The sequence below is a fragment of the Saccopteryx bilineata genome, chromosome 2 (genome assembly GCF_036850765.1).
Source record: "Saccopteryx bilineata isolate mSacBil1 chromosome 2, mSacBil1_pri_phased_curated, whole genome shotgun sequence".
NCBI lineage: Eukaryota > Metazoa > Chordata > Mammalia > Chiroptera > Emballonuridae > Saccopteryx > Saccopteryx bilineata.
Genome location: NC_089491.1, coordinates 347,183,667 through 347,204,509, shown reverse-complemented (window position 1 = coordinate 347,204,509; position 20,843 = coordinate 347,183,667). Strand labels below are relative to the sequence as shown.

General features: G+C 55.6%; 1 protein-coding gene across 11 annotated transcripts; it reads right to left on the bottom strand.

Annotated features, from left to right (window-relative positions):
• Positions 1-689: 689 nt before the first annotated feature.
• Positions 690-20,537, bottom strand: KRBA1 (KRAB-A domain containing 1). 11 transcript variants are annotated; one of them, XM_066262556.1, is made up of 19 exons: positions 20,093-20,483; positions 19,652-19,744; positions 18,357-18,483; positions 17,820-17,933; positions 17,010-17,144; positions 16,254-16,409; positions 15,367-15,498; positions 14,998-15,174; positions 13,761-13,916; positions 12,896-13,087; positions 12,266-12,439; positions 11,665-11,838; positions 9,356-9,508; positions 8,670-8,843; positions 7,862-8,059; positions 7,649-7,780; positions 6,127-6,228; positions 5,437-5,598; positions 690-3,977 (listed from the first exon to the last, which is right to left on the bottom strand). In XM_066262556.1, the coding sequence occupies exons 1-19, from the start codon at positions 20,102-20,104 to the stop codon at positions 3,058-3,060; spliced, it is 3,483 nt and encodes a 1,160-aa protein (XP_066118653.1). In that variant the 5' UTR covers positions 20,105-20,483; the 3' UTR covers positions 690-3,057. The 11 variants fall into 11 exon arrangements, with proteins under 11 accessions (XP_066118653.1, XP_066118658.1, XP_066118659.1 ...); XM_066262561.1 differs by lacking the exon at positions 20,093-20,483 and adding an exon at positions 20,018-20,081 and having other exon boundaries at positions 19,657-19,744; XM_066262562.1 differs by lacking the exons at positions 19,652-19,744; positions 20,093-20,483 and adding an exon at positions 20,506-20,537.
• Between the last annotated feature and the right edge of the window lie 306 nt (positions 20,538-20,843).

Here is a 20,843-nt window from a genome sequence, read left to right as displayed (position 1 = left end):
GAGAGAAGGGGGAGAGGGAGGGGAAGAGAAGCAGGATGGTTGCCTCTCATGTGTGCCCTGACCAGGGATTGAAACCAGGATGTCCACATGCCAGGAGGACACTCTATCCACCAAGACACCCAGCCAGGGCCAATCTTTTTTTTTTTTTTTTTTGATTTTTTTTTTTTTTAATTTTATTTATTCATTTTTAGAGAGGAGAGAGAGAGGGAGAGAGAGAGAAGGGGGAGGAGCCGGAAGCATCAACTCCCATATGTGCCTTGACCAGGCAAGCCCAGGGTTTCGAACCGGCGACCTCAGCATTTTCAGGTCGACGCTTTATCCACTGTGCCACCACAGGTCAGGCCTAATCTTCTTTTTTTACTAATGAATTATACTACATGCTGGTTGATTTCATTTTCATTGCGCATTGCAACACCTTACTTGTTCATTGATTGCCTTCTCATATGTGCCTTGACTGTGGGCCTTCAGCAGACTGAGTAACCCCTTGCTTGAGCCAGCGACCTTGGGTTCAAGCTGGTGAGCTTTTGCTCAAACCAGGTGAGCCCGCGCTCAAGCTGGCGACCTCGGGGTCTCGAACCTGGGTCTTCTGCATCCCAGTCCAACGCTCTAACCACAGCACCACCGCCCAGTCAGGCTTTGGCTTTCTTGATTACACGTAATATATGCATATTTCACTAATATTTGCTTTTATTTATTTATTTTTTTGTGACAGAGAGTCAGAGAGAGGGACATAAAGGGACAGAGATGAGAAGCATCAATTCTTTGTTGTGGCACCTTAGTTGTTCATTGACTGCTTTCTCATATACCTTAATGAGGGGGATGGGGGGGGGAACGACAGCAGACCAAGTGACCCCTTGCTCAAGCCAGCGACCTTGGGCTCAAACTGATGAGCCTTGCTAAAACCAGATGAGCCTGCACTCAAGCTGGTGACCTCAAGGTCTCGAACTTGGGTCCTCCACATCCCAGTCCGATGCTCTATCCACTGCGCCACCACCTGGTCAGGCTAATTTTTGCTCTTATCTTCACAAGCCCTCAACTTTTTCCTGGATTCGCTTTGCTGTCCTGCTGGTACCTCCCTGTAGATTCTCAGCCTCTTCCTTTTCATGTACTCATTTGTGCCCACGCATTTCTAAGTACTGATTTAGCTTTATCCTCCAAGTTTGCTGTGTGGTACTTTCTTATAGTTAAGTTCAAAAGAGTTATTTTTTCTTCATTGATACATGGGTTATTTAGGAGCATAGTTCTTATTTTTCTAATATATAACAACTCCTCATTATTTTTTAATTGGTTTCTAGCTTAAAAGCTACAGTATGGTCAGAGAACATATTCAGTATAACACTTCCAAATTTGTTTAATCTTGCTCCAGGGTTTATTATACGGCCAATTTTTGTGACTGTTCTGCATATCCTTGAAAAGAATATACATTCTGTAGTGCTGTGGTATGGTGTTCTATATATCACCAATCAGTCAATTTTGTTAGTTTACTTGTTCAAGTCTTCTATATCTTTCCTGACTTTACTATTCCATCAATTTCTGGAAAAAGTATACTAAGATCTCTCAAATATGACTGTTAATTTGGATGTTTTCTTTTAGTTTTTTTTTTTAACTCTTGAGGCCATCAGAGGGAAAACAGAATGTTTAAAAACAAGCAAAACCCACAATATTATCAATACAATAGAAAGCAGGAAAGAAGGGAAACCCCCAGGACAAGCGGGGCAAACATAAGCAAAAAATAAGATGGTATATTCAAATCCAAACCTGTCACTAATCTTATTACATGTAAATGGACTCAGGCTCCAAGTAAGGAACACAAAAATTTGTCAAGCTGGATTTAAAAATAAAATCCAACTACAGGCTGTTTACAGAGGCACATCTAAAACACAGACACAAAAGGCTGAGGGCAAAGTCTGGTCTGCCAATGAACCCAAGCTCCTTTTGGAGGCAGCAGGAACATTCTGGGGTGTCACAGGCAGTGGATTGTAGTCCCTGCACTCCCTACCCCATGTGGCCTTCCCGTGGGCCCCTCAGGGGTGGCCTGAAACCCAAGGGGATCCTGCTCCGATAGGCTGAAGCAGGACTTTCTCCGTGCTGCCTTACAGTGGCATCGGCTGGCAGGTGGCCGATAGAGCGCAGACCGAGGGAAGGTCCATGCCCAGGTCGGCCAGGAGCTGTTCTCTCAGCTATTTGCCAGGATGGTGACAGGCAGAGCTAGAGCCTTCTGTGCCCCACCCGCACCCAGCAGACCCCTGGAATTGCTAAGTTCACAAAGGCCCCTGAGTTTCCCCTACCCAGGTGACATTTCCTCATGAAATAGGTGAAAATGATGGACATACTCCCAAAGTCCTAACCTGCACACAGATTTTCACCAAATCAGTGATTCTGGAAGACTTTTCAGTGGACAACTATAAGAGCTTTTGGTCTTGTGTGGCAGTGGGTCTGTGGGACAAACATAGCAACAGATCATGAAGCATCTTACCATTCATTTTATTTTTCACATTCTTTTAAAAAAATTATTTTTGAACTTCTTAAACAGTCCAATTGGATCTGGACCACTTAGAATGGGCTGGCTCCAAGTATCCTTGTGCTCCAAGTCAACCTGTAACAGTACTGTTAACAAACTAGTTAGCCACCCCTGCTGCGGACCCACTGAGCCCCTTTCTGTAGGTAGGTATCCAATGCCTTTCTCTTTGCAACCAATTTTGTAATTGTTCGAGTCCACATCAGTGAATCCAACTGGGAGCACGGAGTGCGGTTATCCCTAAATGAAATCTCTCAGAGCCATTGCCCTTGCAGCGCTGAGAGCAGGAGGGACAGGGGCTCTCCTGAGCCCTCTGCCGCTGCCCAGAGCTCCATGGCACATGTTGTACATAGGTGTGAACGCCACCACCCACCTCTGAGCTCTGGCAGCTCTGGTGGCAAAGACGGGAGGGGAGCAACATCCAGATGAACCTGAGCCAAGGACAGAGGCGTGGCTGAGGAATGCACCCCAAGCAGCGGTGTCCAAGCAAATGTACCCTGGAGTCTGGGGCGGTCAGGCCAAGGCTGACAGCCAGCCCCTCACTGCCCAGAAATGGGAAAGGTTTGGCTGGAGCGGGGTACAGGGGCTGGCTGGCCTCTAGGAGAGGTGGCCAGGGATGAGGCAACCCCAGAAGGGCTGAGCCGATGAAGGCAGTTAGGGGCCCCCCACTTCGGGCCCCTGTGTTCTCCACCCCAGAGTTCCTCCTCGAGGGCTCTCTGGACTCCCACCAACAGGTCATTTGGGTCCTTGGGCCAGTTTCGGGTCCCAGTTGGTGCAGCGGCCGCAGCAGGTGGCTCTGCAGCTGCACTGGTGGCAGAAGAGGCCACCTGGGAGAGAAAGGCAGCAGGCACTGAAGGGGTTGGGGGGCTCCGGGGGCCCCCTGTGTGTCCAAGCGGGGGATGCCCAGTGAGCACAGCACGGCTGCATGCTGAGGATAGTGGTTGGAGGGAAGAGCTGGCGCTGGTCCCAGAAGGTTCTGCTGGGGGCACATTCGGAGGCGGCTGAGGCACCGGGTGGAGTGGCCCCTGAGAGAAGTCTGGGGCGTCACCAACCCTGCAGCCTTCCGCCTGGCCACACAGGGTCTTTGGCTTTGGCCTGGTGGGGCCCTTATGTCTCCAGTACGACAGGTGTCTGCGAGCCGGGCTGTGAGCCCAGTGAGGTCCCCGAGGGAGGGCCCATGGCCAGGAAGCCTGGCCCTTTGGACCATGGCTCCGCGGGCGCCTCCTAAGTCGACCCACTTGGGTCCTCATGGTGGCCACTTCCTGAGACAAGCCTGCCAGGGCCGTGGCGAGCCGATCCAGCTTCTCCGAGAGGGCAGCGCTGAGGCTGTGGAGCTCCTGCTGCAGGGAACTCCCACAGGGACACGGCCGCGGGGAGGCAGGCGGCAAAGCGGGAGGGATGCTGGCCATTGGGGCTGGCTCTGGCAGGCCTTTGGGAAGTGGCCTCCCTTCAGTCCTGGCTAAAAACAGAGCAGAGATGCAGGTGAGAGTTCTCAGGATAGCAGACCTAACCCCACCACCACCAGGGGTCCCTTGAAGTAGCGTATTCAGCATCCTGCCCCACTAGGCCTGGCTTTAGACGGGAAAGAAGTGACTCGGGCTTGAGAATACCAATGACAATGATCACGACAGCAAAAGTGGCCACATCTCCCAGCTAGCTGTTCCTCAAATTCATGGATAGGATAAACCACAGAGTGGGTCACCATGGTCACTAAGATTTCTTAGGACACTGGACTTTCTAAGAAAAGGATCAAGCCTCAGCAGATAGCAGGAGGCCAAGGCCACGAGCAGCATCTGGAAGAGAGTCCAGGAGGGCCAGTCCAACCTGGGACTTGGTGCCCTCAGTGGCATGGCCCAAGTCCACATCAGTACCCAGAATGAGTGGTCATGAGCAAAGCACCAGGATTCCCTCCACCTCGACTTTTGTCCTTCATATTCAGAAGTAACAAAACCAAAGAACCCTAAATCTTAAATTACTTTAAAAGAAAGTCACTAATCCTTCACTCTAAGTTTCCTTGGAACTGTTCTCCACCTTAGGCAAACTTCAAAAGAAAGTCCTGTTACTGACTCAGATTGGCAGGACAGACCTGCTGCTCCCGTCCCCCTGGGCCCCAGCCTGGCTCCTTCCTCTTGTCAGCACCTCCAAACCTCCAAGGCTTCAATCAGAGGAAAGCATGAAGCTGGAGTGTGGCTACAGGACCCCACCACCCCCTGGACAAGTTCAAGAAGGATCTGAGCTAAGAGCCAGCGATCTTGCTGCTATGGCCGTTATGCTTCAAAGTGGGGGAGAGGCGTGGGCCCGCCTGCCTTGGGCCATTGCAGTGCTGTCAGTAAAACAGCACCACTACAAGCAGCCTGACTCCTGACCCAGCAATGGGGCTGCCGTGGCCACACTTCCAGTCTGGAGTGAGGGGTCCTCGTGCATGTCCCAGGAGACCAAGCCAGTGTTTCTGACGTGGTTTAGGGAGGACCTTCCTCTGGGTCACGTATGAAGCGGAACCCCGTCTCTTATCTCTCGGGATGCCCTCAGCCAGGCCACACAGATGACAAAGACCTCCGTCTCCACATCTATTCACTAAAGTCCACTCCAACTCCAGACTTTTTGATTCTGGGCATATCTGTTCTGTCACAAGTCTCAATTCCTGTTCTGCCTTTGAAAGGTAGCTATGCTTTTATGAAAAAAGCCAGCTCTTTCTGTAAGAAGACGCTGAAATGAAACAAGCAACTCGAAGTGAGTTCAAGGTAAGACTCTTCCCACCGAGTGTGACTCACACAAGCCTGGAAGGGTATTAAGGCAAATGTCCCCTGAAAGCAGCAGCAGGGGAGGGGGTGAGTGGCTATGCAGATGTTAACCCCTGTCGACCCCTGTACCCAAAGGGCTCCTAACAACTGGAGGGGACAGGGAGGCCACCAGTTCACCTGTAAAACTTGGTCCTCTGTGTCTAGGCCCCAGGTTCCCGGATTCTTCACTGACCCTGGGCTTCCAGGGTAGGGGCCAAGGGTCTGACCCAGGCGACTGGCAGGGCCCCTGCCCGGGCCTTTTCTCTGGTAGAGGGGCAGGACAGGGACTTCCAGATGCCCCTGCAGGAAGAGAACACCTGGGGTGTGGACATATATTGCTTTGACTGAGCCATTCAACATGGGAATATTTGGACACGACTTGAAAGAACTGAACTTTCAACTCTCAAATAAATGGTTAAACAAGACGCAAGGTGGACTTGACCCACCAGGGAGCCCAAGTCTGGTCGAATGGCCCACTGGGGCCCATGCGATAGGGGCTGGGGAACCGGACTACCTGGGTTCTCCGCAGCTCGGGCTCAACACCTCTGGCTCTACTGAGGGTGGGGGCCGGGCAGAGCAGATGGAAAAGGCCACAATCTGCAGGTCCCACCACCAATGAGGCTCTACCAGGGGCATGCTGGGGGCACCTCATGGGCCACGGAGACTGCATGGTCCATGCCCAGCCCACTCTGCTTTTTCCTGTCAGCCCCACTGGGCAGTAAGGAATGCGCATACAGCCTGGGCCTGCAGTGAAGCCATGGATTGTGTGGGGGCCACCAGCCTGAACTCGAGGGAGTTCCCTTCCCTGATCAGCCACCCCACTCCTACCTCCTTGGGCGCTGCCCAGGGCGCCGGGCTGGCCCGGGGTCTCCAAGCACACTTCTCTCCTGGGCAGCTGGGATGTGCGTCCCATCTTCTCCACTCTTCCTGCTGGGTCGGATACTAGGTCAGGGTTGGTCTGAGAAGCAAGGCGGCCTGGGGCATGGCCAGTGTTTCCAGCTTTCTTGACAGGGCAACCTAAGTTCTCCCAGGTGGAAGAACCTCACTTTTCACACTTACATGTTTATTGCCAAATTAGAAATGTATTACCATCATTATATATACACATACATAAATACATACTGTGTAAGTCCCTGACAACACGTTCTGGATTGCTAAGGCATCCATTTCAATAGACACCACCTGGGACAGCATACTGCCAGCTGGGTGGCAGCTACTCACCACACCCCAGCAGGAACCAGGCTGCCCTGCCTCATAAAGGTCCCTCTTTCAGAAAGCCTGGGTGACCCAGATAACGAACCATCTGAGCGACCCTGCTCCTCCCTTCCTGTGTCCTGATTCCCACCCCACCTCCCCCCAGACGTTTAAATTAGCCAACAAAGAGTGAACCTGCCAAACCCTGGACACCCGTCCTCCCCATGACAGTAACAAGGACAGAGCCCTGGGCCCTCACGCTTTTTCTCTCCCCGTGACCTCACTGTGTGCCCTCCAGAGCCTGTAAGGAATAAATCCTATTCCTCAAAGTTCTCAATGGTTTTAGCTGAAGTGCGTCCTATGATCCAAATAAGAACCAGATGGTAGCCCAGCCAGAACACTGGCCCCGGTGGGGGACATATCTGTGGGGCTTTCTCTGAGAAATGGCCAGTGAGCATCAGGCATTCCTAATCACTGTCCACAGGCTGGGGCCCACATAGCACTGTGTGCATATGTATACACATTATTAAGTGTACATAATGTATACACTTTATGTGTATACATTACATATACATGCTATATATACATGTATCGCTTTAGCCTATAATACTAAGTTCACTGACAGGCTTTCAATTAGACACGTTCATTTAACACTCCTGGAACCCTGAATGCCCCCAATATCCCCACCTTCTCTCTCGGATACAATTCATCCTATAGGGCAGTGGTCCCCAATCTTTTTTGGGCCACGGACCGGTTTAATGTCAGAAAATAAGTTCATGGACCAGCCTTTAGGGTGGGACGAATAAACATATCACGTGACCAAGACAAGCGTCAAGAGTGAGTCTTAGACGGATGTAACAGAGGGAATCTGGTCGTTTTTTAAAAATAAAACATCGTTCAGACTTAAATATAAATAAAACGGAAATAACATAAGTTATTTATTCTTTCTCTGCGGACCAGTACCAAATGGCCCACGGACTGGTACCAGTCCATGGCCCGGGGGTTGGGGACCACTGCTATAGGAGACTCAAGCGTGACAAAAGCAGAGAACTTTCTGGCAAGTGTCAGGCAAAATGACAGGTGGGACTCGGAGAACCCAGTCTCTGGACTGTGGCCCTCCTGGGAGCACACCCCTCACAGGAGACCCCAGGCTCACCTGTACTAGGACTGAAGTGGTCCCTGGGCTCTGCTTTCCTCGGGACTTCCCCAGGACTGCTGCCAGGCGGGCGGCCACCAGGGCTTGGGATGGGAGTGCCAGGACTCTTGCTGCTGGGAAGAGGGTCCCTCTCTGCATCACAAAGCGGCTATCAGGGTGGCGGCCTCGGTCTGGGACATGGCTCCCTGCCTCTTCTCTCCCCCACGAGCTTACCCTGCAGGAGTGGCTGCCAGAGCTCGGGCTCCAGCCTCGGGTCTTCTTCCGAGATGCTGGAACTGGAGCTGCAGCTGCAGCCAGGACCTGGGCTGGGGCCGGGGCTGGCCAAGCAGGCGAAGCGCAGGGGCCTCCCAGGCAAGATGCCCTTCAGCGAGTTCTCCAGACAGTGAAGTGGGGAGGGCACGGTGGCTGCCCCTGAGCAAATGATAACAAGAGAACCTCCTGCCCAGCAGCCTGACAGGGAGGCAGACCCTCTGCCTGAATGAACAGGTTCACCGCCTAGTCAAGGGCCGCAGACAAGCTCCCGTGGACCTGAACATGATGGCAGAGAGAAGTGAAGCCAGAGCCTGGCTAGACCCTCTACCCCTGCGGAAAGCCAGCTGCAGAACTTTCCGGAAGACTCCAGTTCCTGAAAGCTGCTAGTAGTAGGTTCCAGCCAGGTCCTGGGTCCTCCTACTCCACTCCCTCAGGACCAACTGTCCAGCAGCAGAGACTGTTAAGCTCACAGGAAGTCCCCAAAGCCAGCTCTTGCCCAGTGGAAGTATTAGAAACACCGTATTTATTCAAAAAAGGCAGAGCCCACCAGTGCGTTGGCAGGTCTAAGATGGGACTCAGCTGTGACACTAAGTGGCAGGTGCAGCGGGATACCCCTGCCTGCTCATGCGCTCGGCCGGCAGTCTGGGGAAGGGTGCAGGACAGGGAAGGAAGAGAGGAGCAGAGAGGCATGGGACGTCTGCTCCCTCATCAAAGACTTTATCCGTAAGGGAAACAGGCCAGGAAGGGCTAGGGGCAGACATCAGCTCACCATCTGGGAGCCACCTCCACGGTCTGGGCCTGGTGGCCACAGGGTCTCTGAGCCCTCGCTGACAGCAGGCAGGGACACTGCTAGAGGTGAGTGCCTGCGGGCTGGCTGGCTGCAGGCTCCTGGTGGGCACGTCCTCGCTGAGGTGAACAGGCTCACAGGCCTTGCTCCTCAGTCCTGTGTTAATGGGAGGCCCAGAGGCCCATCAGCCGCACGGGGTCCGGGCTTGGCACCCAGGAAAGGAAGTTAATGGACACCATCAACTCCGTCATTGTTGGATTCTCGGGCATGTGAGCTCCAGGTGTGGGACACACACCAGCCCTGCACATGTTCCCAGGGTCTGCCCAAGTACCAGGATTTCTTCAGACCCAGCTACCAGGAGTCTGGAAAACCCCACAGCTCAGTGACTGTGCCAGACACCAGAGCACATGGGGCCTGCGCAGTCACGATCAAGATGCGTGTCCACTGCCAAGGCCGGCCCAGCAGCATAGGGCCTCCCTGACCGTGCCCGCCACTCAGAGGCGGGCAGTGTTCTTCTGGCTTCTGGCCCCTGCCAGGGTTGTTTCCAGAGCATCCTGTCATCCCGAGGATGGAGGTGGGCCCGCCAGCTGCCAAAGGCAGCAGCGCCCAGGGCACCAGCACAGGACACCTTTTCCTACTCCCAGACCCCCAGGGCAGCTGGGCTTTACCTTCCTTGTCTGCTCTCCAGTTCTTGGGCTCCACTCTCCATGGCTCTCTGTCCCCTGCTGAGGACCAGGACCAGGCCGGCTGTGACCTGGGCATGGGTATCTCTCTGAGACAATTCTCCAGGCCCTGGAGCGGGGCAGTCCTGACTGGGATTCCTGTGAAAGCCGAATGTCTGCACTATTAGACAGTCAGAACTTGGTCTCAGTGAACCCCAGAGGTCTTGTTTACACCGTGTCTGGGGCAGGTGGGCCCATGGGAGGAGACACAGAGCATTGCTCCTGTCATGGCAGTGCAGGGCACCTGAACGGCAGCCTGGCCCAAGCTCGTGTCAGTCCTGGCTCTGGGCCGACTTGTCCTGGCCGCCTACCTGGAGGTCAGGTCAGTGGCTGTGATGAGAAGAGACTGGACACAGGCATGGTGTCAGGACACCCAGCTCCACTCCTGTGAGAGATGCTACCACCCAGCCCCGCCCACAGGACAGCCCTGTCATGGCAGTGCAGAGCACCTGAATGGTGACCTGGCCCAAGCAACCAACTGAATGTCCCAGGGTTGCTCTCACTATTAAAAAAGTGGAATCGCTGGCCCTGGCCGGTTGGCTCAGTGGTCGAGCGTCGGCCTGGTGTGCGGAAGTCCCGGGTTCGATTCCCGGCCAGGGCACACAGGAGTGGCGCCCATCTGCTTCTCCACCCCTCCCCCTCTCCTTCCTCTCTGTCTCTCTCTTCCCCTCATGCAGCCGAGGCTCCATTGGAGCAAAGATGGCCCGGGCACTGGGGATGACTCCTTGGCCTCTGCCCCAGGCACTAGAGTGGCTCTGGTCGCGGCAGAGCGACGCCCCGGAGGGGCAGAGCATCACCCCCTGGTGGGCATGCCAGGTGGATCCCGGTCTGGCGCATGCGGCAATCTGTCTGACTGCCTCCCCGTTTCCAGCTTCAGAAAAACACACACAAAAATATAAAAATAAAAAGGAAAAAAAAAGTGGAATCGCTAAAGGTGCCCTCTTGGGTATGATGGGGTCGGTTGAGGAAGCCCAACACTAATGCAGTTCAACTAGGAAACAAAACCAAATAAATTGCAAAGACCACATTTCTAGTAACAGAGAGCTGTGGCAGCAACAGGAACTAGATGAGTCTAAATTCCAGAGGGAGGAGCCCTTCCTACAGGCGCTGACCTCTCTAGCCAGGCCTTCCTGAAGGCCTGTGCTGACACCAGAACAGGCAGGGCCCAAGGGAAGAGAAACCACCAGAGCTCTGGCTGTCATGTGGGGCTGGCATAGCAGGTGTCAATTAGAAGAACCCCAAATGCGGTCTTCCTGAGTTCTGGGGCAACAGAAAGAGCAGGGGAGCTGGACTAGAAACTAAAAAAAAACAAGAAAAGTCAGCTGCATCTTGGGAGGAAAAAGGCCCCACACTCAAGCGGCTAACCGCTGGCAGGGTATAGGAATCCAGGCCACATGGACACTGGAGGGCTCAGCACTGTCCTGGGAGCCCCGACTGGCCTGACATAGTCCTCAGTGAGCACTGGGCCCTTACATTGATAACGGCTGAGGTCAGGACATGGGTGAGTCCCAGGGGGCTGGGGCCTGCAGACAAGGCAGACCAACAGCACTTGTGCTATTTTTGTGGAGAAAAAAGGTCAAGTGGGGACACTGAAGTCTTGCAAGATCTTAAAGAGGTGACAGCTCACCACAGATGCCTCTATGCAGAGGGATGAGGGAAGATGCAAGTCCCCAAATACATCCTTTCATGTGGTTTTACATGAACCTCATGACATTCTCTTCCTGAGTCAGAGGCCCACTTGAATGTCACAGACACTAACTTTTTTTTTTTTTTTTTTTTAATTTTTAAAAGTGATTTGAGAGAGAAAAAGGGAGAGAGAGAGAGCAGAAAAGGAACACTGATTTGTTGTTCCACTTATTTATGCATTCATTGGTTGATTCCTGTATGTGCCTTGACCCGGGATCGAACCTGCAACCTTGGTGTATTGGGACAACACTCCAACCAACTAAGCCACCCAACCAGGCATAGACACTTCTTTGTGGCTGGGGTAAGGAAGAACTTGACACTAAAAAAAACCCTTTGTTATTTCTTAAGACTTAAGAGATCTTAGATGTTGTCCTGACCCTCTGAGCCAAGTTGTTAAAGCAAATATCCCCACCCAAAACCAGTCTTGTGTCTCTCCTGTTTGGACACTTGGCTTTGCTGCCAGCACTGGGCACAGAGCCCTGATGAGGGCAGGCTGGACACCACAGTGGCCTGGGGTGCCTCCCACCCTTCCCCAGGGTTGACTCCAAGCCTCAGCCAGGCCAGCTCACCTTTTCCAGGCCTGCGCCCCTGGCTGCCCTCGAGGCTCTGGAAGTCCAGGTCCCCATCAGTACTGCTGGACGAGGAGAAGCTGGTGGGGGTGCTGCAGGGACCTGGGGGAAGGGCAGGGCCATCTCTGATGAAGCCCTGAAGGCCCAGAGCCAGAAGAGGCCCCACAGTCACTTCTGCAGGAAACAGCACAGCTGGTATCACGAAAAGCCACTAGGGAAGAGGTCCCCTGGGCCCTGACCTGTTGGCAGGAGCCCAGGAGACCGGCCCCAGAGCATCTTCCACTGGGGTCGCCCCCTTTGTTAGGGTGCTCACAGCGCTGATTAAAATACTATAGCACGTTAACCCACATGACCCCAGCCATCGGTCTCATGGGGCCAGAGAGTAAGAGCTCTTACAGGAGGCAGTAGGCAGGGACAGCTTAACTGGCTTCCACCCAGCTCAGGAGCTGTTTGGGGGCAGGCACGAATGGGGGGGGCGGTTAGCAGTGTGAGTAGAGCAGGACCTGTGCTTTGAGAGGCCCAGGATAAGAAGGGGGACATACTTGGCACCCCCTCGCGCGTGCAGGAACAAATAGCACCCCCAGCCCATGGCCAAGTCTACCTTGACTGTGTGATCCTCGAGGCTGAAGTTTGGGCCCCTGAGACCCAGGGTCTCCTGGCTGGGGGCTCCGGAGCCAAGAGGTGGCCGGCGGCTGGGGAGGTAACGACCCACTCAGGGGAATGCCCTTCAGACAGGCTTCCAGGGCTTCCAGGGGTGACCTTGAGGCCCTGCTGGCTGGAACAGGGGAGACGGCCCTATCACCATCTCTGGCAGGTCCCCTGGCCTGGCCTCAGGCTGGCTGCCCCACCCACCTTCTGCTGAGTGACAAGGCCTGCACCAGGCCTGGGAGCCTGCCAGGCGGGACACCCTCCTGCGGGGGACTTAGATCTGCTCTCTGGTCATACGGCGGGAATGACCGAAGATGCACGCCCAGGCCCCGGGACAGGCGGGGGGATCCACACGTATGCTATGGCTAGCTCCCCCAGTCAGGGAATCTCTGCAAATGAGGCGCCCTATGATGGAGGGCTCCCTGGGAAAGGGCTAGACTAAGGAAAAGCGTGGACTAAGAGGCTTGAGGACAGCCGGTTCTTCCCCAGTGGACTCAACCTGCTCCTTCCCCAGTGGGCGGATAGAGCCTTGCTGGGGGGCTGAGAACCCTATCAGGACTCAAGTAGACCACCCGGGCCTCACCTTGGGCTGCAGGGCCCCCGTTGGGCCCTCGGACCCCACTGGTGTCCCCATTGCCCTGCAGGCTGCGGGTCTGCTTGCGGAGCTGACAGGATGCAGGCACCGGGGGGCTCTGGGCCCAGCCATCCTCCATCTTCACAGAGAGCACGCAGCCAGAACCAGGACCAGGAGGAGGGGCCTGGAGGGGTCTGGGCTCTGTGGGAAGCACTCCATGAGGCCTTCACAGGTTAGGACAGGGCTTCCAAGTCCCCTGGACACCACAGCAGTCTCACCTCTGAGGCAGTCACCCCACAGTCACCAGAAAATGGACCCACTCACACACCCTATCCTGCTGCCAGCCTCCCCCCACTCCAGCCCAGGGTACCTCCAAAGGTTTCTGCCGAAGGAGCTGGGACAGCCCGCCCCAGGCAGTACCAAGCCAGGGTCTTCCCTCTGAGGCCAGCACACCTGCCTCAATTCGACTTTCTCAACATCCTGAGGAGCTGCTGAGCGCAGGTGAGCATGGGAATACCCCAGCCCACAGGGACCCGACGAGAACCCCGCATCGACACTGTGCCCGAACGTCCCCTGGGCCGAAGTGCTCTCTTCTGTCCCTGTCCTCCCTCCCTCCACATCATCCTCTCCTTCCTTCCGGAACCCCTGGCCCCTGCTTTAAGAGCCCAGCTGGAAAACTGTTGCGGATGATGAAGTACTGCCTGAGTGACCAGCTCCCCTCATGGTGACCATCCCTGACATCTGGCCACTCCGACCGAGGTGTATAGGTATGGCCTGAGCGTCTTACTGTGGAGGGCCGCCCACAGCCCTGCTGGGAGCAGTGGGAGGGATGGATGACGTCCATGGCCCTCCCAGCCCAGCGAGCGGACTTTACCTCCTGGGTTCCTCTTCCAGGCCCCTGGACCCTCCTGCAGCTGTGGGTCTGCCACCCCCGAAGGGCTGGGGGGAGTGTTCTGGGCCACCGGAATCTCCTTCAGACAGTTCAGTAGACCCTGGAGGGGACAATCCCCAGACGCCGCCTCTGTTTTCACTACAGGAAAAAGCAACACATTTTCGCCCTGAGCCCGGTGTCCTTAGTCTTCGGTGACAAACACCAAGTGGACAATCCAGGGAAGCAGAGTTCAGGGCCAGAAATCTGGAGATGTGGGTCAGCTGTGACTCATTCAGTCTTGCACGGGCACTGTCGTCTTGGCCAGGTTAAAATACCTGTCTCCATGCCTCCCAGACTGGACAGAGGAGAGGAGGGGAGATATAGGTAGGGCACATGGTGTGACTCTGACCATAAATGGAGCGCTGGGCTGACAGGTCGCTGCTCGAAGACCGTTCTCTGGCCTTGAACAGGACTTACATCAAGAAGGACTGAGCCTTTTACACACACATAGTGCCAGGACCAAGGCTCCACATCCCCCCCCCAATGCTGCCTCAATCACCCAACCCCATGCTAAGTGTCCCACGAGCGTCAACGTGGAATGACACCCACTCAGCACCTCCTCCTCCAAGGTGACAGTAGGGCAAATAAAGAACACAAAAGGATCCAAAGTCTGCTTTTTTTTTTTTTTTTGTATTTTTCCGAAGCTGGAAACGGGGAGGCAGTCAGACAGACTCCCACATGCACCTGACCGTGATCCACCCGGCATGCCCACCTGGGGCGTCGCTCTGCTGCAACCAGAGCCATTCTAGCACCTGAGGCAGAGGCCACAAAGCCATCCTCAGCACCCGGGCCAACTTTGCTCCAATGGAGCCTTGGCTGCATGAGGGGAAGAGAGAGACAGAGAGGAAGGAGGGAGGGGTGGAGAAGCAGATGGGCGCCTCTCCTGTGTGCCCTGGCCGGGAATTGAACCCGGGACTCCCGCACGCCAGGCCGATGCTCTACCACTGAGCCAACCGGCCAGGGCCCAAGGTCTGCTTTTGAGTATTCCTCTCCTAGCTGTCCAAATGGGGTTCTGAGAACACCACCGGGCTCCAGAAATATGTCCCTGATGATATAGAAGCAGCCAAAGAAAGAATGATCCTTCAGGAAGACACTCAATTTATGGGGAAGTACCACAGAAATCCAATTCGAGGTTCAGGGCTTCAGAAACCTGGGCCTGAGACAGGCCCCCAGGACTCACCTCTCCAGGGAGGGCCCTCAGGCCCCAGCTCCACCCTGGCCAGCTGTGTCATGCCAGGAACGGGAGGCGGTAAGCTCGGGGACACCTCAGGGAGCTGGGGCCCAGGCACAAGGATTTCCTTCAGGCAGTTGATGAGGCCTTGTAGAGGGCTGTTCCCAGGAGAGGTTCCTGTGGGACCTGCAGGATTAGCCAAGGTCAGCGTAGCCCCGACAGTGGCGGCTGTGGGACAGCAGGGCTGCTGAGATTTCCCGCCCCTGAGAACAGGATGGTGCCTGTCGCGTATTCAGGAAGGGGACGTGACACCCCTTCATTCCCCTGGCCTGCTCAGCCCCGGGACAGGCCCTGCTCTCAGGAAAGCCAGACTCTCACCTGCCCCTGAAGTCCCTCCGTGCCGTTTCCTATGGCTCTTCCTTCTGCCAGGGCTCCAGGCGGGAGGACTGCGCTTCCCACCAGCGGCCCCGGGGTCCTCCATCTCTGTAGATCCTGGTGCATCTGCAGTTTCTGTAGCAAAAGAGGCAGGGAGGCCTTTCCAGCCCTGGCTCCTGACCCCAGGGACTTGCCCTGAATCTGGTGCCCACAGAAGGACAGGCTTCTCCAGCCCCTCAATCCCAGGGGGGCAGCCAAGTCATTGGAACTTGAACTGGTCACAGAGCCAGCTGCTACACGGCTTGTCACAGAGGTCCTGCCAAAGGACGGCAGGAGAAGGGTGTCCTCTCTGTTTCCTCTTGCTGCAACTGCAAATACCACGACTGTTCACTCCAAATTTCTGGGACCCTCCTGAACTCCAACCTCTAACCTGGGCACCAGCCATGTCAACGAGCAGTCCCTCATCCCATATTATGCTTCTCAAATGCGGGGACATGTCGAACACCAGAGCAAATCTCTCAGGCACACCTGTATCCACAGGCTAAATGGGGTATATTTTTCAGGAGTGCCAATTTTATTCCATATTCACTTAAAATATTTTAAATAAAAACAGGTATTCATATAATTGCAAAATTTGCAAAAATTAAAAAAAATAAGATGAGACCCCAGAGAGATTCTAATGGCTACCCCTGCCTTCCTGTGCTCTTAGGGCTGCCTTGATGAGGAGGCCTGGGAATCCAATCAGGTGCCCCTGGCACTTGTCCTGCTCTCCAGGGGGTGTGTCCTCATTTAGCAATGAGGGAAACCGTGTCTTAGGACAAATAAATAGGGCATGGGATCTGGTCCCAGACTCCAGGGTTGGAGCCCTACCCCCACTGGGTCGTACTCACTGACGGGGAGGGGGCTTCGCTGTCCCCTGGCTCTGGGTGAACCATTGGATGGTGAGCTACTGCAGGGCATGGTGACCACACTGGGCTGGCTGACGGGTGTGTCTGGAAGGCACCTGAGCAGGCCCCGGAGAGGACAAGTCTCCGTCATCACAGCTGCTGTCGGGAGGAAGGAGCAGACATTGGACGCTGGAAGTTAAGCCCAGCAGCAGGTGAATGCTCCTAATATTGTCCCATTCCAGCCCTTCCTTGCTGTGGTCCACTAACAATGACCTGGACATCTGTAAGCTCCGCCTTGTCACCACTGAGCTCTAAAATGTCAATTTACAGTCACCATCTTGTTCTGATAAGACCCATACCACAAGGGTGAGTGAGCAGGGCACAGAAGGAAGGAGAGACCGGAGAGGCGGGAAGAGCATGGGCTGCGAGGGGGAACTTGTCCCCATTGGCCACTCAGACAAGGCACAGCTTCCCTCTCCTCTTACAGAACAGAGACTGGCCTCACCTGCCACACAGGGCACAATGTGATGAGGCCCCATGGGTGTGGATGAAGTCGTGCAGAAACCACTATGATAAAAGTCAGAAGCTGCTGTCTCATCAACTATCTGCACGCTCCGAGAGGCAGGCACGCTGCCCGGACATTCATGAAATGGAGTGACTCCACCTGGGGTCTGGAAGCAGCTGGACAGGTACACGGCACTGCCCACAGCTTGAACTTCACCTTGTGGAGCGCAGAGGCTGCCCTGCTGTCTGACTTACCCTCAGGACTCGCCCGTTCCTCATCCAGGCTGGCTCCCCCGCTCTCAGGGTCGACTTCCCCGAACAGGAACCCTGGAATCTCCTTCACCAGCTGCACCAGGGCGGTGAGGTGCAGGCTGTGCTGGGGTGCTCCCCCTGCCGGAGAGGACACAGTGAACCCACACATCTGCCATCAGCTCAGCACTCACGTTCTGTGTGCATCTCCACACCAGCATCACACGTGGTCCTCCTGCCGCATAAGGAGCAGCAGAACAGGGACCGATGGCCATGAGATAAAGAGGACCTGGGCTCAGACCCGGTGACCTGCCCACAGAGGGCTAGGAAGCCGGGTAACTAGTCTCTTTTTCTATATGTAGTCATGCATTACCTGTTACCCCTCCCCACCCCCTCCTATAGTCCGAGCCCTCTGCCTGTCCTGCCACCCTCTAAACCTCCTGGCCTCCGAGGTCTCCGGATGCCAGCCCCATGGCAGCACCTTCAGGAGCGGCAGGCGGGCTCTGCATGAGTGGTGGCAGGAAGGGGGCCTAGAGAGGTGATGCACTCCAACAGTGACCCCAGGTTTCTTCTAAGCAGGTCAAACAACGGGCAAATGTACCGGGCTCCCAGCCCAGAGGGAAAAGGGGTGAAAGGTCAGGGTGGGGTTAGGGCCAGGAGCTTGGCAAGGTGGGGAGTACTGATGTCATAGTGTCCCACGAGGAGTGGAGCTAGGGGCTAAGGACCACATGGTAGGAGGGACAAGAGTGAGTCTACCCGGGCTGCCCAGGTGGACCAGGACACCCAAAGGGGCGTCTGTCTATCAAGATTACTCACCTAGGGCACCTCCCCTAGGAGGCTCCTGACCCTCACCAGCTTTGCTCCTGCTCACAGCTCCTCCATGCTCAGTGGGAGACAGGAAGGCAGAGAGGGGGATCAGCTCAGCTGTCCCTGAGAAAGAAGAGAGGGACAGTCTCCCAGGAATGGAAGCTTGTCTTCACTCCCTAAGTGCAAGTGTGCAGACTGCCCCAGTGCCCACACATCCATGCATGTTTACCATGTGATTGTGGGACCATCCAAACCCCAAGGACCACAGAGCAGCCTCTGAAACCACCTTGCTCAGTGTTTCACCAGCATTTTAGTGCCCCCACCAAAGTGTCCCCGAACCCTAGTGTCATCCACAGAAGCAACAAAGGCCTAAAAGATCAGTGAGGTTTCCAGCTCAGCTGAGGCTCCTCAAGTGCTGTTCCTTTTGGAAATGAAGACTAAGACCTGGGGGTGCATGGAGGGTCCCAGGGAGACTCTGGATGTGCCTGGTGCTGGATCCAGCCCTCCTTCCACTTTGCAGCCCAGGATCGTGCCACAGCTCCTTACCCAGGGAGACCAGCGCCTCATAGTTCTCTTGCATCACGTCCCTGTAGAGCTCCCTCTGCCCCTCCCCCAGAAGCTGCCACTCCTCCTCGGAGAACCTCACAGCCAGGTCCTGGAAGGCGATGGACACCTGTGGGCACAATCTTGGGGGAGTTGGCTGGTTCCATCCCATGGAGGCCAGGTGCACACAGGGAGCAGAAAGCAGCAAATATGGGGTGGGCACCCAACACATGAGAGCAGGCATCTGCTCACAAGATAGTGATGGGAGTCGACTGTGTCCCCAAAATAATATGCTGAAGTCCTCACCCCAGTACCTGTGAATGTGGCCTTATTCAGGTATAGGATCGTTGCAGATATAATTAGTTTTATAAAATAAGGTCAAACTGGAATAAGGTGGGCCTTTAACCCAGTATGACTGGCATTCTTATAAGAAGAGAGACATATGGACACAAGAGAAGGCCATGTGACAACAAAGGAGTAATTGGAGTAATGCAACTGCAAGCCACAGAACACTCAGGGTTACCAGACGCTAGGTAACTGGAGCCGCAAAAAGTGAAACCACAGATGAGGGGAAACTACTAAATATTAAGGAACTGGCCATTCTGATTTATCTCTGTCCTCTGTGAGTTTGGTTAGTATAGGTTGATTTCCCTGAGAACTATAAAGTAGGGGTGCAATGACCAGTTCAGGCTCCGCCCCTGCAAAACAAGAGTTCCACCTAAGACACACCAGCAGGAAGCCTTCTCCATTAAGCTACACAGTGTGAGTACACACCCATCCCAGAACATCAGATCTGAAAGATCCCTGGTCCAACCCCTCATTTCATAGAAGTGGAAACTGTGGAATGAGGAGCCCCTGGCATGCGGTCAGTGGACACATCTGAGCAAGGATGTCCTTGGGCTGCTAACTGGACAAATAGAGCTGCAAGAAAAACTGTCCCTGCTCCCACCACGTCCAATATGCCTGGCTGCTCCCCTTTCCCAAGAGCATGTGTGTGGGGCATTAATGACATCAAGGTCCTGTTGATGTTGATGTGACTGTTCTGCCTAGATACAACCTGTCCCAAACCAATCCCCATCTTTCCACGCCCCCCAACCATGGAGTCTACAGTTGCCTGAGATTGGCCCAAGCTCATGGGCCACCCCAATTACAGAACTAGCTCCAGGACCTCACCAAGAAAAACATGTGGTAACTCCCCACGGGTATCACCACGTTTTCCTAACACCTGCAAACAACACCCAAACTGCGCCCAGGCTAGGACAGATAGGGCTCTCCCTTCAGCTCTCGGAGCTACACACCTTACCTACAGGATAAAACCTGGGAGTGGTGGGCCTGGACCTAGTTCCATGTCTCCCCCGTCCCCGGCAGGGGGGATGTGTGTTTCCAGGATCCTACCAAGAATAAATGTATGAGATTTACGCGTTCCCTGCGGCCTTCCTGCCCACCGCTCCAAGGATAACTTAATCCAGAGAGAGCGATGCTTAACCCAAAGGACCGAGTTTCCAACGGTGGAGGGCGGCTCCTGATCCGTGCATATTTGGAGGCGAGGAGCGGAGAAGGCCGCCCAAGCACCGGACTGCAGCACACGAAAACCTACGCCCCGGGTCCGCGCGCTCCCGGACACCCCGATCCCAAAGTTGGAGGGTCGCGGGCTGTTCCCCCACCCCGTGGAGCAGACCGGCCCGGGCGTGCGTCCAGCCGTTCTCTCTGGCTCACGACGGGGTCCTGGCGCGGCTTACCTGGCGCTGCATCCCGGATTCAGCCTCCGCTCCCGGCTTCCGGCGCGGTTCCCAGAGCCCGCTCCCCCGCCCGGAGGTTGTGGCGCGACCATCGGCGACTCCGGCGGCAGAGGTCGGCGCCGCAGGAGGCGGGGCCAGGGGCGCGGACCGCGGAGGAACGGCGGGGGAGGGCGCACCCCGGCCGGGCCCAACTGCTCGCGTCCCAGACGGGGTGGTCTCGCTTCCGCCCGGAGACCCCCCGGCCTCGGCGACCTGCGGAGCGCAGGCGCGAACTACATTTCCCAGAGGGCGCCGCGGCACGGGCCAGTGGAGGGGGGCGGGGCGAGCCCCGGGTGGCCTGTGGAACCCCCTCCTCACCCCCGCAGCCCAGGACCCGGCGAAGTTGCCCGGAGGTGCTGGGCGCCGGAACTCACCTGGGGGCCAGTTTATGGTGTGCTTGCCCATGTGCACGCATCCGTCCGTCCGTCCATTCATTCTTGCATCCAACATTTACTGAGCGCATCCTCTGTGCCAGGTGAGGATGCTCTGAGGAAACTGGGACCGTTTCTCCCGGAGGGCGCATCTCTTCCACCGACCGTGACCGAGGCTCCCGGGGAGGCGTGGCGGGAGCCGGTCCCCAAGGGTGGAGAGGGGCTGCAGGCCGGCAGAGGGGACCGCGGTCGTGGGTGGGCGGGAGTGGCCGCCAGGCCCTGGCGCACCCTCACGCGTCAGCCCGCTCCCACGCTTGCTACGGCATCGCCTAGTGTGTCAT

Coding starts and splice junctions, on each gene's coding strand:
- KRBA1 (XM_066262553.1), bottom strand. CDS start 18,597: ATGCCTGCTCTCATGTGTTGGGTGCCCACCCCATATTTGCTGCTTTCT. Junction 15,175..15,366: donor CGGAGGGACTTCAGGGGCAG/GTGAGAGTCTGG, acceptor CTAATCCTGCAG/GTCCCACAGGAACCTCTCCT. Junction 5,599..6,126: donor CCTGGGCAGCGCCCAAGGAG/GTAGGAGTGGGG, acceptor CTCTTCCTGCAG/GGGCATCTGGAAGTCCCTGT.